At 37.4% G+C, this 16,819-nt stretch overlaps 2 protein-coding genes across 2 annotated transcripts in view; one reads left to right on the plus strand and one right to left on the minus strand.

The window, feature by feature from the left end:
• The window catches only part of LOC144441248 (uncharacterized), a 9,390-nt gene extending 7,441 nt beyond the window's left edge, over window positions 1-1,949 (plus strand). Inside the window, exons 8-9 of the mRNA XM_078130805.1 lie at window positions 1,112-1,265; window positions 1,759-1,949. Of these exons, the coding sequence (XP_077986931.1) occupies window positions 1,112-1,265; window positions 1,759-1,949 (345 nt within the window). The remainder of the gene's footprint in view (window positions 1-1,111; window positions 1,266-1,758) is intronic.
• Window positions 1,950-3,578: 1,629 nt separating this feature from the next.
• Window positions 3,579-15,177, minus strand: LOC144441411 (ferric-chelate reductase 1-like). Its single transcript, XM_078130981.1, has 15 exons — window positions 15,131-15,177; window positions 13,740-13,824; window positions 13,057-13,272; window positions 11,922-12,020; window positions 10,680-10,842; window positions 10,155-10,268; window positions 9,194-9,309; window positions 8,671-8,775; window positions 8,189-8,286; window positions 7,782-7,840; window positions 6,828-6,968; window positions 6,477-6,527; window positions 5,759-5,800; window positions 5,417-5,430; window positions 3,579-3,982 (listed from the first exon to the last, which is right to left on the minus strand). Exons 1-15 carry the CDS (start codon window positions 15,163-15,165, stop codon window positions 3,890-3,892), a joined length of 1,431 nt encoding a protein of 476 aa, XP_077987107.1. The 5' UTR covers window positions 15,166-15,177; the 3' UTR covers window positions 3,579-3,889.
• Window positions 15,178-16,819: the final 1,642 nt, after the last annotated feature.

Consider the following 16,819-nt stretch of genomic DNA (forward strand, 5'->3'; position numbering starts at 1 on the left):
GGAGGATTTTCAAAAAAAAATTGTCGCCGGCCAAAAGCAAGAAAAAAAATTGTTGACCAACACAAGACAGAAAAACTGAATTGTTTCCAGGGTACGAGCTATAAATTTTTTGTTGTTTTGCAAAATACTCAAATAGTTATTTACCATAATATATAACAGATAAACACACTGTACATGAATTCCTTACTACGACAGTGAGCTAGTTATTTGGCGTGCCAAGAATCAAATTGTACCCATTCAACCTTGTACTTGTTGAAGGGGAGGGGCTGACGTGCTGTGCACCAGTTTGATTTATCGATTGCCCCTATGTACATTAACATGATGGGGAGGGTCTGACGTTATGTGCACCAGTTTCATTTATCGATTGCCCCTATGTACATTAACATGATGGGGGAGGGTCTGACGTTATGTGCACCAGTTTCATTTATCGATTGCCCCTATGTACATTAACATGATGGGGGAGGGTCTGACGTTATGTGCACCAGTTTCATTTATCGATTGCCCCTATGTACATTAACTTGATGGGGGAGGGTCTGACGTTATGTGCACCAGTTTTATTTATTGATTGCCCCTATGTACATTAACATGATGGGGAAGGTCTGACGTTATGTGCACCAGTTTTATTTATTGATTGCCCCTATGTACATTAACATGGTGGGGGAGGGTCTGACGTTATGTGCACCAGTTTTATTTATTGATTGCCCCTATGTACATTAACATGATGGGGAAGGTCTGACGCGCTGTGCACCAGTTTCATTTATTGATTGCCCCTATATGTACATTAACAAGATGGGGAGGGTCTGACGTGCAGTGCATCAGTTTCATTTATCGATTGCCCCTATGTACATTAACATGATGGGGAGGGTTTGACATGCTGTGCACCCATTAATCGATTGCCCCTATGTACATTAACATGATGGGGAGGGTCTGACGTTATGTGCACCAGTTTCATTTATCGATTGCCCCTATGTACATTAACATGATGGGGGAGGGTCTGACGTGCTGATAGCGACAAGGAGATATTGATAGTATGTTGGTGGAAGCCGCAAATGTGTGTCACGTGACATTCTTGTTCATCAGTGCTAATTTAATTTGTTTTCCCTTTTTTTAGAATCGACTCCATGAAAGTTTATCACTGTTCAATGTAATATGTAATAGTAAATGGTTCACTACAACGAGTATAATCCTGTTTCTCAACAAACAAGATGTTTTCATACAGAAGCTTATAACGTCACCTGTAAGGCGGTTTCTCCCAGATTATACAGGTTTGAGATGGGTTTTTTTTCGTGCTAATCACTAATCGTAAAAAGGTAGATTTCAGATTCCTACTAGTTCCACCATACTGTAGAGTCTTTGGTTCCATAATTATGTACCCCCTGGTCGTCATACAATGGCGGCATTATAAAGGGATTATTACCCCCCCCCCCTCCCCCTAGATTAAATTTAGTTATAGGGCAGTTGAAGGGGCAAAACAACTTCAACTTACAGAATGAGTGTCTGTTTACTTCAACAAAGTAAAAGACGTGTAAAAGTTTATATCCGAGGTGTAGTCTACGTTAAATGAAATACTTTTTTGTGTTTCGTCATCGATGACGTGTGTGTTTCGTCATCGATGACGTATGTTTGCAATTTCCAAATGCAGAACGACGGACGATTCGCGATCGTGACTTCACCACTTGCACTATCTACTTACAACCAGCGAATGGACGAGGTTTCTAATTCTAACACCTTCCGTGTATATTACTGTATTTTTTTCAGGTGCCAATTCATTCCAAGAGGCAGCAGAATTTATCAACTTAAAATTTCAACAGCAAAATATGAGCCGTGGAAAGAAATTTATTTACAGCCACTACACGACAGCCATTGATACAACAAATATTTTATTTGTGTTTGATGCCTGCCTAGACATCATAATGAAAGATAACTTGAAAACGATTGGTGTGTTTTAGATCAAATTTAAGATATACCGTGTCGGGCGCCCTCACGCATCGTCCTTCCCACTTCTCTGTGAAAAAAGCACAAGGAAAAGACTAGAATCAGGCTCTTCAACCGTTGGCCAAATGTTAATAATGCATTATGATATGCTGAAGCTATTGTCTAAAGAAATTGTGAGCATCTCACTAGTTCCTTTCTGAAAAGCCCCGTGGATTTGCCAATTTTTATAACTTTGTTTTAGCTTAGGTCGCCCGGTGCAGTTTTGTTGAAACTGACTTTTTGGGTCCCCGAAAATGTTACTAATTAATAAATACAGTCTCACTATTATGACAGTTTTCTAATAACGCTAAGTTCATTTTTTGTCTTGTTTGAAAGTGAGTTGTATAATTTTTGGCACCTTCGTTAATTCACAGCCAGTTTTAATTGCCCATAACTGATAAAACGATTGTAACACAATGCTAGTCATAGCCGATCTCTCAGTCTATTTCCTTGTACGGTTGTAACACAATGCTAGTCATAGCCGATCTCTCAGTCTATTTCCTTGTACGGTTGTAACACAATGCTAGTCATAGCCGATCTCTGTCTATTTGCTTGTACGGTTGTAACACAATGCTAGTCATAGCCGATCTCTCAGTCTATTTCCTTGTACGGTTGTAACACAATGCTAGTCATAGCCGATCTCTGTCTATTTGCTTGTACTGTGGTAGCACAATGATATTCATTTACCGATCTGTCTATTTCCTTGTACTGTGGTAGCACAATGATATTCATTTACCGATCTGTCTATTTGCTTGTACTGTGGTAGCACAACGATATTCATTTACCGATCTGTCTATTTGCTTGTACTGTGGTAGCACAACGATATTCATTTACCGATCTGTCTATTTGCTTGTACTGTGGTAGCACAATGATATTCATTTACCGATCTGTCTATTTGCTTGTACTGTGGTAGCACAATGATATTCATAGCCAATCTCTGTCTATTAACTTGTACTGTAACTTCTTTGTGCAGTTTGTGTTATTCTTTCTTGGGGTACAAAGTTCATTGTAGCTTGACTGAAGAAGTGTTATATATTCGCACTTTCACAATTGTACATCCAGCATGCTTGTTTACAGTTATTGCCAGCGACGTGACGTAAGACTTGGCGATGAATTATCGACTTGTTATTTTTTTTCTCAGTGGCTATTACCCCCACCCACCCCGGTGACAATATGGAGTTGGCTATTATCCTGCCCTACATTTAGAGTCATTCTTCTGTTTTTTGCAATAAACTTGTTCTGTACCTCCTCAATTTGTGTCTTCAGTATTTGTTCGTCTTGATGGAATTGACTTACCGGTACCGTTGTACCAATACATTGACAGCACTGTCAAGACGTTTTAAGTTAATCGTTGAACTCAGATTTGATCTTGTGTGCATGTCTGTATATTAATAGTGTGCATGGGGGAGAGATAGGGAGGGGGTCAATTTGGCGTAAATAAATAATAGGTGATGGGAATTTGGTGTTAAACTTCAAACTGTCTCCCCCCCCCCCAGTTAAAATTCACCGACCCTTTAAAAAAATGGCATAAAAACAAACATGTTAAATTAGATAGATAAATCGCATTCCGTAGTTTATTTCAAAATTTCATAAGACATGTACTTCTTGGCTAGTAATTTCCACATTCATGTTAAATCGATATTATGGTGCATTTCAGGATCTCCTATAGTCTCGCTGCCTGGCATAACATTCGTCACGCTGTAAGGCGCGCGAAGTGCACCACGAGTGGCGCAGCCGCGAGAAGTGAGGGACTTTTCTTCTCGTGGATTAGCCGCTTGGGGCGCTCTTTGTGCGCCGTACAGAGGAACGAATGTCACAGTGTGGCAGTGAGACTAGATCTCCTTGGGATAAACGCATCTGGTGTAAGCCTGTCTGGTGCTTTGCCTCTGCACGTGCCTACTACGGCAAGGCGTCATCATTGGCGGCACACTTCATATATCAAATATCCCATAATACCAAGTGTTGTGATGACATAAACACACAATGCTGCAGATTTCACATTTGTGGACTGAAAAAAAAGAAAGAAAAAAGATCCTTGTTATAGCTTTAATGGAATTTTAAAAATCACCTTCTACACTGTTAGTCTTTTGGTAAAACCTCTGGTTGTGGCCTCAACATTGCTTTGTTTTCATGAACAATTTGTTTTTAAAGTGGACGTGAGGTAACATAGTAACAATCTATCTCAGTTTTTTTACTTACAATTTAAAAAGCATTATTTATAGTTCAGATAGCTTCTCTCAGTTTTTATCGGAAGTTTGATGTTACAGGCCACGGTTTCGATTCTCTCTATGTATGTCAACGACATTGACGTGGACTCGGAGTCAACCTCACCCAGTACTGGGATATCATTTCCGATAGTAAATTTCATTACACTGTCATAGTGCTAACAACGTTCACTAAACATTAATTTTTCACGCTTTCAACTTAATTTTAAACTCAAGACAGAGCGGCGACCATAATCAATGGATTCGTACAAAGATTTTTGTTTAAAAATGACGAAAATTTCAATATTTATATTATTAAATTTTAACTGAGATAAAGGAAGGGTATTTGATTTTTTAGAGTCTAGACTTAGTGTTCAATGTGACAATGCAACATTAGTATAGTAACTAAGTATGTCTATGTAGTAAGTTATCAAGCTTTTAATTTTAGTTAAAATTTACTCTGATTTTTAATTTTTTTTATCATACTATAAATAGTTTTGATTCGTCAGAAATGTTTTCATTTATTAGCTTCTCTTTATCTCTGTTAATTTTATAACTATAAATAATAATAAAAACTGCAACTTTGAAATAAATTATTTGAGAGCAGCATACATACATCTAGTATAATTATCAATATGGATAACGGCCGATTATTAAGGTTGCAGCCAAACATGCCTAATAGAAAGGTCGATGTAATTGTCGAGAACGTATGCGTAGTTTCGATATCTTCTTTCGTTAGGTTTCGTAGAGAGGAGAGTACAAATATCTAGACAGATTTTCGTCGTTGTTGGCGCTGTACTCATCACACTGTCGCGAGTTGTTTGAGACAGGAGCGATCCAAATACAACCATGAAGTACTAAGAGTCAGACCACACTGACCGTTATTTCGATTGGTTTTGGTTCGTATGGTGGCCACGAGACAGAAAAAAATACTTTTGGCCTCTATTCTTATTTGCTGCTGTAAAATAAGTTAAACGACAATGGTTGTACAGAGAAAATGGAATGACTCGCCTTAACCAAGAAATGGAATAAATATACTTAACCATTACTCTTAAAAGAGTTTACCAAATCTCAATATACAATATAGTTGTAGACCTTACATGAGAATCTCGTATCATTCTTATTTTGGTTGCTGGGTTGCCTTGTTTAACTTTTCCATACCGTTGGAAATTGCCTAATTCGATATTTTCAGTTCCAAGGATGGCGGGATTTGATAGCGCCACCTCGCTCTTTCCTACCTGCGGTGAGGTCACTGAAAGAAAGAATCCAGGAAATTGTTAAAATGCGGAATATTTATTGTCATCACCTTTGAACACACATTTCCCAAATACTTCAAAACTAGAGGGAATATAATGTTTCAAATAGGCAGCACGGTATGTGTCTTTTCGTCTCACACAAGTTTTTTTTTTTTTTTTTTTTTTTTACAAATGACATAAAAGAAGTGGTGCAAGGGCCTAGGGTTGTACATATCACAGGAACAAATTTCAACCATACTCCTCTAAGTCTAAGATATCTAACACATATAGTTTCAAGTTCAGGTTTATGTCACGTGCCATATTACAACATTGAAGTTGTCGTACCTTCATCCATTCGGTTTATTCCAGGCCCAGTCATATATTCATCTGTCAAGAAGTACAACATATCCAAAAGTAATTACACATAACAGTGTTACGTAAAATAACCATCAGTAATTTATTTGTTATATATAAATCGAGTTGTTCCACAGTGTAAACCCTCGTTATGTTGCAAGCGATGGGTTTCCTGTAAGACAAAACCTCGAGAAATCCTAGTGAATGGGGTGGGGAGGGGACAATCCATGCGATACACTTGGTTGTGATGCAAGTGAGAGAGCAAAAACGCATACCCTTGCAACGGTTACAGAGGTGGCGGGAAAGGGAGGGAGGAGTTGCAAAATACAGTAAACTTTCGCTACGAGACGTATATAGAATCCATTCTACAATGCAAATGAGTGGTGTAATTGCAAAACCCAACCACACTTACTCGCTAAGTCACATTGAGTTTCACCCCCCCCCCCCCGCGAAATTAAATACTACTGCGTGTTACTAGTCTATGCGAAAAACAGCATACCTTCAGTAAAGTGACAGTTGATATGATCTATACAAAAAACAGAGGATTATCGTAGGGTTCCAACTTGTATTCAAATGTATCTCAGGGCAACTTGCGAAAAAAAACAAATTGTAACTGAGAAACATTCTACACTTGACAGTGTTAGTTACCCATGACCACTGTGTAGAGAATATAAATATCATATTCAGGATGTTTTGTTACTGAACTTACATCTTTCTTTCTTTGTTAGCCAACAGTAAATCTTATACGATGTCAATGATTCTGAAATATTAGCAGATAAAATAACAAATGATTACAACAATTCACTAGATAATATTTCCATAAAATAATTAAACATTTGTAATATATTAAATTAAGTATATTGCTTATCAACACCATACCAACCAACCAACCAACCAACCAACCAACCAACCAACCAAATAGCACATAGACCGACCACTAACCAATACAATGATCACCCGACTAGCCAATTTATAATGACACAAGTGAATACATCTCATATCAGTCTATACTCATTGAAGTAACCCTGTTGACTATTAAGCAGCATACAACGATACTCACCTGATTCTTGGTACACACAATTTGGCACCTCCATAAAGATTTCAAATAGGAAATGAAAGCCTAGCCATGCTAACAAGATCCACCTCACATAGTTTGGTATCTCAGTCGTCAATATTTTGGTTCCGATGAAAACATTTGCGACTGAAGTAAATAAAATAATGAAAACGACAGGTTTGTAAACTCACTTGTCCACATTGACACTGCATGTATATGTTCATGAGGTAAGACAGACAGACAGACAGACAGACAGACAGACAGACAGACAGACAGACAGACAGACAGACAGACAGACAGACAGACAGGCAGGCAGGCAGGCAGGCAGGCAGGCAGGCAGACAGACAGACAGACAGACAGACAGACAGACAGACAGACAGACAGACAGACAGACAGACAGACAGACAGACAGACAGAAATGGACAGAGACAGAGAGAGAGACGGAGAGCGCTAATCTATCCCACGTCAATTTATGTTGTCAGGTTACAAGACTGTGACAAATTGTATTACTCTCTGATCTTCGCACTCAGCTGACAGATCATGTCCAAATTTGCATAACACATGTGTATGGCTGAATAATAAATGCAAACCATAGTAAGTTTTGAGGAGTGGCTATGCTCTAATGACTATTCTCAATAACATTGACAAATGATCAATATGAATTATAGTTATGTATGAAATATATACTGCCGTCTTTCTTGTGTGGCATAAATTCCATCTCCTTGAGAAACTCTACTGACCTTTCAGTCGCGATGTAGTTAAAGTATTGAATTTACTAAAATTATGAATATGTCATCTGTGATAAGACAACGTGAAATTGATAACTTGTTAAAGTGCTGTGTGAATTTTCTAAGAATACGTCAAAATTTCTTTCATTATTTTCAATAAATCTGATGACTCGACTACTTAAGACATCCTGTCATTGCAACTTCTGGTTTTTCAATTTCTAAAAGTACATACCAGCTAACAGGTGTGCTGTAGTCCCAACTGTCCAATGTGCCCAATTAAATATGGACCGACTGTAAAGAGATAGAAGATGTGAACAAAAGATAGAATGAATTGGAATAAAGTATTTTCTCCTTCGTATAGAAAAGCATTTATGATCTATGGACATAATGGACTGAAAATGGGCAACACATATACATGTATTTATATAGTAGACTGATTGTTACATACATCTTGTTGCGGATCTCAGTATTTTGTCAATTTCAAAGCAATTGCTAAATAATCTTACAAAGTTTTTCCCAATGAAAGTGTCAACCTGTAAGTCCAAGATGTAACAAGATTTGCTAACAATGAATGTATCACCATGGTAACAGTTTTCTTTGCCTGAAATTCTGCATTGTATCTTTAATCGCAGAACTTACTTAGGTGATTCTGGTTTTGGTCTACAGATGGCCATAATAGGATTGGTTATTCCTAATGCTACGATGATACATCCCATAATAGCGTGTACAAATCGTAGCTGTAACAGCAGTATAAATTAAAAAGAATTAACTTTGAATAAAGTTACCAGAAATCAATACACGTATGTGAGTGAGTGAGAGAGAGAGTGAGTGAGTGAGTGAGTGAGTGAGTGAGTGAGTGAGTGAGTGAGTGAGTGGGTGGGTGGGTGGGTGGGTGGGTGGGTGGGTGGGTGTGTGTGTGTGTGTGTGTGTGTGTGTGTGTGTGTGTGTGTGTGTGTGTGTGTGTCAATTGAACAAATTCGTTCAATTTCGATTGCCTTTATATTCAGGCGTTCTTGTCTCTCAGAGTAAATGTATTGTATATATGACATACATTGTATCTGATACAATCCAGCATCGCAAACGTAAAAAAGTTCTTAGCATACAAATGTAAGCTTACTCACATCACTTGTACTGGTATACGGAACCCAACCACCGAGATCCACAAATATAATAATAAAAGCTATACAGACACATAGTAAGGTAAAAACCATCAAGACACGGTGACACTGTATGGAGAAACAAACACAATTCAATCAAACTATGGGCAAATTAATAATGTAGTAATCAATCAATCAATCAATCAATCAATCTACAAAAAAAACTAACAATGGCAAGTATATCGATACATTGACCATTGGATTTACCAAACCAAACAATTGACAGACAGACAGACAGACAGACAGACAGACAGACAGACAGACAGTCAGACAGACAGACAGACAGACAGACAGACAGACAGACAGACAGACAGACAGACAAACAGACAAACAGACAGACCGACAGACAGACAGACAGACAGACAGAGCTCTTTTCAATGTTTATTCCCACACAGTTCTTCAATAGGAAATGAATATAAAAACAATTTCACATGCAGGATAATTAATACGAGATACACAAAATTCCATGAACAATTGAACAACATACCGTAAACCATACTTTTTGACCCAGTAGTGAGGAATTGGGCCACATTGGTTTGAAATAGCGTGCCATGACTATAGCGATACTGGCAAAGCCAATCCAACCAAATACCATTAATGAACCTGAGAACAATAGAACGGAGAACAATAGAACGGAGAACAATGCACTAACTTGTTTTCTTTGACGATTTTGAGCAATGCAAAATGCAAAGATTATTATTATGCAAAAAATATTTTTAAAAGTGATCGAACACGGAATTTGACGAGGCAGGATATTATTACTGTAAATGTTAACTCTCATTTATCAAGTGTCTACTTTTCTGTAACTTTAATTGGTCCTCGAGGTGAATTCTATTACGAAGGGGAAACCCACTCCAGGAAATAATTTCAGGTATTTTCATGAACTTTAGATTCTGGAGAGTCATTGCGCATGCCTGATTTCACATCACGTGACATTCGTTTAGTTGGCCAGAACAACCAAATTGACATTACTTACATTGTTCTCCCAGTGGAACGCCATAGATGATATTAGTTGATATTAGATGGACACTGAATAATTCTAACTCCTAAAGAGTGTATTTCCTTGATGAGATAAATAGTCATGAATATTCAGTGTGCAGTTAATCTACATTCATGTCTGCTAAGACCCAATAGAGTTGAAAAATGATTTCTCAATTTCCTTGACTACCAACTGAACATTCTGTGATTTGAAATCGTGAAATTACTCTGAAGAACCCAATTACAATACGTTTATTTCCTGGAGTGACGTTCTACGGTAGTATGTCTTCCAATACAATACAATACAATACAATACAATACAATACAATACAATACAATACAATACAATACAATACAATACAATACAATACAATACAATACAATACAATACAATACAATACAATACAATACAATACAATACAATACATGCAGTAGACAGACCAGTTTTAGGGTCTCTTTGTTTTTCTTACCGTGAACCTTTTGTTTGATCTTGAAATTACTTTCCTTTCCACCAGTAGACACGACAGTAAAATTGAAGGCGTCCTTTGATAGCAATGGAGATCTGTGATGTTTATTCAATTTTGCTGCAATAGGCGGAGAGAAATTTGGGTTTAGACTGTTTATCGGAATTACATATGCAATTCTTTTGTCTGAGATGACGCATGACGTTCACTCATTAAAGACTCACAATATTTTTCAAATATTAGCAACAAACAGTAAAACTCAAAATCGCTAACTGAAATCAAAGCCCATATCCGTGACATCAAGTGGCCAAATGATATACCTATTGAAAAATCTCAAATAGAATATAGATATATCGGCAAAATCTCTATTTGCGTTTTCTAAATACAAGATAAATTTCATCCAATTGCGATTTTAGCAAAAAATCGAACATGAATGTAGCAAGACCGTTCAATTTTTGAAAAAGATAAAACCCTTTCTACTCAGAATGCGTGACATTAAGTGTCAAGTGATATACCGATTTGAATACTTACGTGGTTGGATATCTAATCTGGGACCTCTAGCTACTAGTAGATGATAAACATTGGCAGACAGATCAAAGAATCTACTCACAGAGCCTTCTATCTTGTTTAGTCGAGTGAATTTACATTGTATTACACCTTCTGTGTTAGTGTATTCAAAGTTACTTGAACCCGTCTAGATGGAAGTCAAAAAAACCATAGGAGTTGACATTCAACTATAGATTCACTCAATTCTGTCTGACAGTGTGCCCTTTTATTTATTGTCAATATTGAGGTGAATAATTTCATATTTCCTTTGTTTACAATGACATAAAAAAGTATGAAATAACGAATATACACACAAACACTCAGATACAAATACATGTACATAAATAAGCAAATAAACACAGACAAAACACTTCCATGTAATCACATTGACGAGACTGTAAGATACGTCGTGCCGTTCCGCCCTCACCGGCCTCCTCTCCCCTGACTGTGTGAGGGCGCCCCGTCACGGCGTACTGGCAGACCGGTTGACCTTAGCGTCTAAAAGTAATTGTACTCGGAAGGAAGACGCCCTCTGCTGATCTCATAGATTAACATGATACATGTATAGGCTACAGGGGAATTTATTTATTTATTTATTAATATTTTATACACAGACACCATTTCAGTGCATTAGCACTGTTCTCCCAATTTAACCTGTTGCAAGATCAAGTTACGTACACAGAAAAGAAACAAGAAAAACAAACAAAAAGGGACAAACCAGGACAAAAAGTTACAGACGCAAAGTGTACTTTAAAAGATATCCACCCACATTACCAGACATTATCTTAAGATGTCTTTTAAATATCGATGAGTTCGGAGCTGATCTTATGGATAGGGGTAGATTGTTCCATCTAGTAGAACAGCACCACTGTAGTGAAATGCCCGTTTCCCATATTCAGTTTTAACTGTAGGGATGTATATGTTACCTTTATTGGCCTGTCTTGTGTTATGGAGATGAATTTGGTTGGAAAGATTGAACATTTCAGTGAGGTAACTAGGTGCATTGCATGTTACGTATTTGTAGACGAGTGTTGCCAGTTGGCGTTACCATCTAATTTGAGGGCTGACCCAACCCAAGTTTTCATATACCCAACCCGTACTAGTATCACGGGGAACTTCGAGGAGCAGTCGACCAGCTCGTTTATGGAGGAGCTCAAGTGTCTTCAAATACTTTTGATTCGTAGAATCAAACATATCAAAGTAAAACGCAATATACTTTGTACTTACCTTGTTACCTTGTTTATTTTCATGGTCTGTATTGAAAGAATGGTCTAATGTTACATTAGAATCACCCAACTGTAGGCAGGCCCATACATCTGTATTTGGCTAAACAATAAACAAACAAACAAATGGAAAATAATCCATATAAAATGACAAAACCCAGGTTTTACCATTGTCCATTTACAATTGCTTGCCGAAACTTGCATTTAACTATCAAGTTGTTTCTGTTTCTATAAAAATATTTTCATCTGTAAAGTTCCGGAAATGTGTGATTGGAAGTGTGCATTCAGTGATGACGTCATATCAAATGACATACAAACAATAGCACCATTGTATAGTTCATTCCAATCAAACTCCACGACATTGAGCTGCGAAACTAGTTGAGAATTGAAGATTTCTTTGCTTTCATTTACTGCAGACATTTTGAGTGTCTTTCAAATTGCACGATTGTAACACTTGAGTTTTAACGAATGATACAAGTCAGACGATCACTTCAAGTCATATAAGTATTGTCTAATTAGTGGTACTAAAAACACATTTAAATTTCCTGTTGTTCCCACTGTCTGGTTTCAAGATGTGACAAGGTTCATACAATCCCCCCCCCCCCTTCCCCCTCCTCCGTGGGGGTACTCTCCAAATTGTCAGTCGGGAGTGTGCCGGGCACAGATTCAAATTTAAACATCTACCCATGCCAATCAAATATTGTATTTAAACAAAGCTTATCAGTCACAAGCATTCGGTCAATTATCTGCATTGTGATGCTTTAGAGGATACGTTTTCCATGTTATCGATGAAATGATTAGGGGATTTTCAGCTGAAACGTCGACCCATGTTTATGGATATTTTTTGTGAAAAAAGTGACCAATTTGGGTGGCACATAAACCCAATACCTTTCTATGGGAGACTCTCCACCCACAGGCCTCAGTCCTGCATCTAGCATACGAAAAGTCCACAGTTCGTTGGAATTCCCAAGCGTGATATGCTATCGATTAATTTATGACATAGGACAAACAATATACACGTTGGACTCCGTTGTCCGAGAAATGTAAACAAGACGCTGTCCGTAGCATCCAATCTCTCCTGGAGCGACCTCCAAGGTCACGAATAGGCTTAGACGAAAAGTAATTTAAAACTTACGAACCATATGTTTATCAAGTGAAAATCCCATTGCTGTGTAGTCTTCACCATTAAGAAGTCTTCCCAGAATTTCAAACTCAGTACTTGTTGTATTTAAGACTGGTTTCCACGAGATCAAAATATTGCAGGTTAGTTTTGAACTTGAAGCTTCACAGTTGTCTGGGTCTCTAAAACACCCCTTGGTTTTACCGCAGCCATCACTAGTGACGAGTGATTGGCCCTACAGTGTGAAATCATAATCCATATATATAACTCGGTGAGTATCAATATAATCTGCTAAGACAGTGCTCTATACCGCAGTGGCAGAGCGCAATAGTTTTGATAGTACTGCAGTTGTCTGATGATCGCACTATGCGTGAAACTCCGAGTTACAACCAAGAAAGAGTTCCAGTACTATCAAAACTATATATATATATATATATATATATATATATATATATATATATATATATATATATATATATATATATATATATCGTAAACCATACAGTTCTAACCCATCTTATATATATACATGTAAATAGATAGATAGATAGATAGATAGATAGATAGATAGATAGATAGATAGATAGATAGATAGATAGATAGATAGATAGATAGATAGATAGATAGATAGATTAATAGATAGATCCTGCAATTTATAAATCTAATAAAATGTATTTTAATTTTGAATCAGTTCTTACTTACTCCACTGTATTGTATACACAGAACAGCGATTAACAGCGACGTGTACATTACTACTCCTGACATAGAGACCGACATCTGGAATGATCTGAAATCATGTTGGGAAGAATAAAAAAATGAGAATTGTCGATCACAAGATGAGGCAGTTCATTATATATGACAATATATATAATAATTTCGTACAAAGTTATGTGTGTACTTCAATCTAGAAAATTAATGACTAAAAAAGTGGCTGTATTACAATTTATCAACGGTGTAATACTGTGACAATTTGTTGACCTTTTATGTAACACTGTTACTGCGTGCCTCAAAGAGAGGCGTAGACTGGTCTGAGATTTAATGAGAGTTACTAAGTCTTTTCAGCCCAAGCAATAGTTTGATTACGAGGGGCGGGTCTGAGAAAATGCTTTTGAAACACAATGGTAAAGCAGTTATTGGGGAAAATAATGTACAAAGTGAATACTGGGGTACGTGGGACAGTATAGGACACTGGACATGAACTTGACTACGTCTTGCACCAATCGATATTGATATGTATTGATATGGTTTGCAGGAGAATGTTGTTGAATTTACTACAGACATACCAGACAACAGACACACCAGACAACTAACCCTGCTGCTCGAGATTTAATTGGCTATGAAACTGCCACAGTGTATAACCTGACCTCGATGTGGCGTTATCGCACATGTACAATCATAACACTGTATCTATGCCATTTTAAGATTAATTGTTTGTAGATATTTCATAAATAATGATGACACCATTCATATCGTTCTGAGTGTCTGTCTGTCTGTCTGTCTGTCTGTCTGTCTGTCTGTCTGTCTGTCTGTCTGTCTGTCTGTCTGTCTGTATGTATGTATGTATGTATGTATGTATGTATGTATGTATGTATGTATGTATGTATGTATGTATGTATGTATGTATGTATATTATGTATGTATTATGTATGTATTATGTATACATGGGTGCATGGGTGCGTTCGAGAGAGGTTGGGGATCAGGGTGAAATGGAAACATCGAGCTTAAAGTTTGATTATTGTAAGCCCAATGTGGTTATATATGTAAAAAAAATTGAGCGTGGGGGGGGGGGCATTAAACAATTCTATTTATGTATCACTGCCTTGTACCTACCAGGTCACAAAAATGTTTGGATTGGCAACAATACTGTACAAATGACCTGCTTTATCGCGTGATCAACAAGTTGAGAGTCCACGGTCACTATAGTTAGCGATGGATATAATATGTTTATGTTTGCCGAAGGGACATCGAAGGGGTGAAAGTTGGGGGAACTTCCAAGTGTTACTGTAGGATGAGCATTAACATACATACTAGTTAAGAAGTCGCTCATTAGTTTGTTGGGGGTTTTTTCACGAAAGAAAGAAAATGAGACTTACCTCAAACCAAGCAAGTTGTCGAGTGGGTTGTTCATATTTTAACTCAGGTGTCCAAAGTGCTAGTGACGCTGGAAGTATTTGACCCGAATTGACCCCGTGATCAATGCATATATGTATGGTCAGTTGTGGTTAAACCATAAAAGGTGACAGGCACGGGAGGAAACGGTACCAGCATTGAAATAAAGACACTCCCAGAAAAAGGCTCTAAATCAGTGTAGAGTAAGGTTATATCAAATTGTTTGGTATGGTCTGTTCAGATATTCAGTTCATTAATTAACACGTTTTCACTGCAATATGTATACAACAACAGAGTCGATAACGGTACTGAAATACGTCATTCATTAACTACAATAATCCAATATATTAGCAAAAAGCAACATTGACCCTGCTGCACCCAGGACAGTATAACCTACATACCGGTCTTACCACGTGTATTTGTCTCGTGATACTAATCGGAGGGCGGGGGGGGGGGGCAACTGCCATGGAATGGCAATACGGGGAGGGTAGGCGCGAACCATATCACTTGAATGTCGTCTCAGTACTACTCTAGTTCCTCTACGACACGAGCTACTATTACTACTCGCTACTGAGTGGAGATGGTCGTAGTAATCGTAACTCGTGTCGTATAGGAACTAGACTATCTCAGTACGAAACGGTATGCTTTTAATATTTATAAAATATGATAAGTATCAAATCTGATGTCCCTCTACGACGACTAACAGTCATTATTTACTCTTGTTCGTGATAGACAGGGTTCTAGCGCAACCAATATGACTACAAATTCATGAACATTTCAGAAATATACCTGACATCAGACTTTGATATGCATGAGAAAGGGTATATTTTGGGGTTAGGTGGCACTAAACGAATAATTAATGACAGCATAGTTCAAACAGTGCAATGACATCCTTTTCTACATTTAGGAAGGTGAATGATACCCTCTACACTATTAAAAATAGAATGACAGCCGCCACTCTACAACATAAGTGGAATGACAGCCGCAACTCCATAATATAAGTGGAATGACAGCAATTTCAATGATTTGAATAACAGTATTTACAGGTTTATAGGGTTCTGAATGGCAGACTTCATAGAATATAAAATTGCACGGCATTGTTTTCGATGAGGCGATGTACATCACCCACTTTTGATATCATTTTGATTTCTATTTCAAACATTTATGGGACGACCCCGTATTTTATTACTGAGAATATACAGTTGGAGTTTTCTTGAACAAATTAAGAACGAAAGTTTAGAGAGCTATTTCCGAGGCACATTTTAAGGCCACTAGTATGGAATAAACCGTCAACCGATCTTGGAAAGGACATTGTCTTGTTTTCACACCAGACAGAAGAGTTCTTTTCTTGACGATTTGTGACGTAGTATTCATGGACGACAGTGTGATATTTTATGTAGTTACGTGGTATAACTCATGAAAAATGAAATTTATAATCGCCATCATCCACAAACTTTCAATTAAAAGTTCAAGTTTTTCATTCCTGTATACCACAAATGTTTAGAAATGTCACATTGACATATTTTGAGGGCGGCATTGCACATTTGTTTAGTAGTCTCAATTGAGTTTGTAGTATTAGTCTAATCCATTCCAACCATTGTTTACTATATTGACAAACAACTCACGAAAAGCATTAATAATCGGGGGGGGGGGGTGAAAAACTGGAAAGTAAT

The sequence above is a fragment of the Glandiceps talaboti genome, chromosome 10 (assembly GCF_964340395.1).
Source record: "Glandiceps talaboti chromosome 10, keGlaTala1.1, whole genome shotgun sequence".
In the NCBI taxonomy this organism is placed as follows: domain Eukaryota; kingdom Metazoa; phylum Hemichordata; class Enteropneusta; family Spengelidae; genus Glandiceps; species Glandiceps talaboti.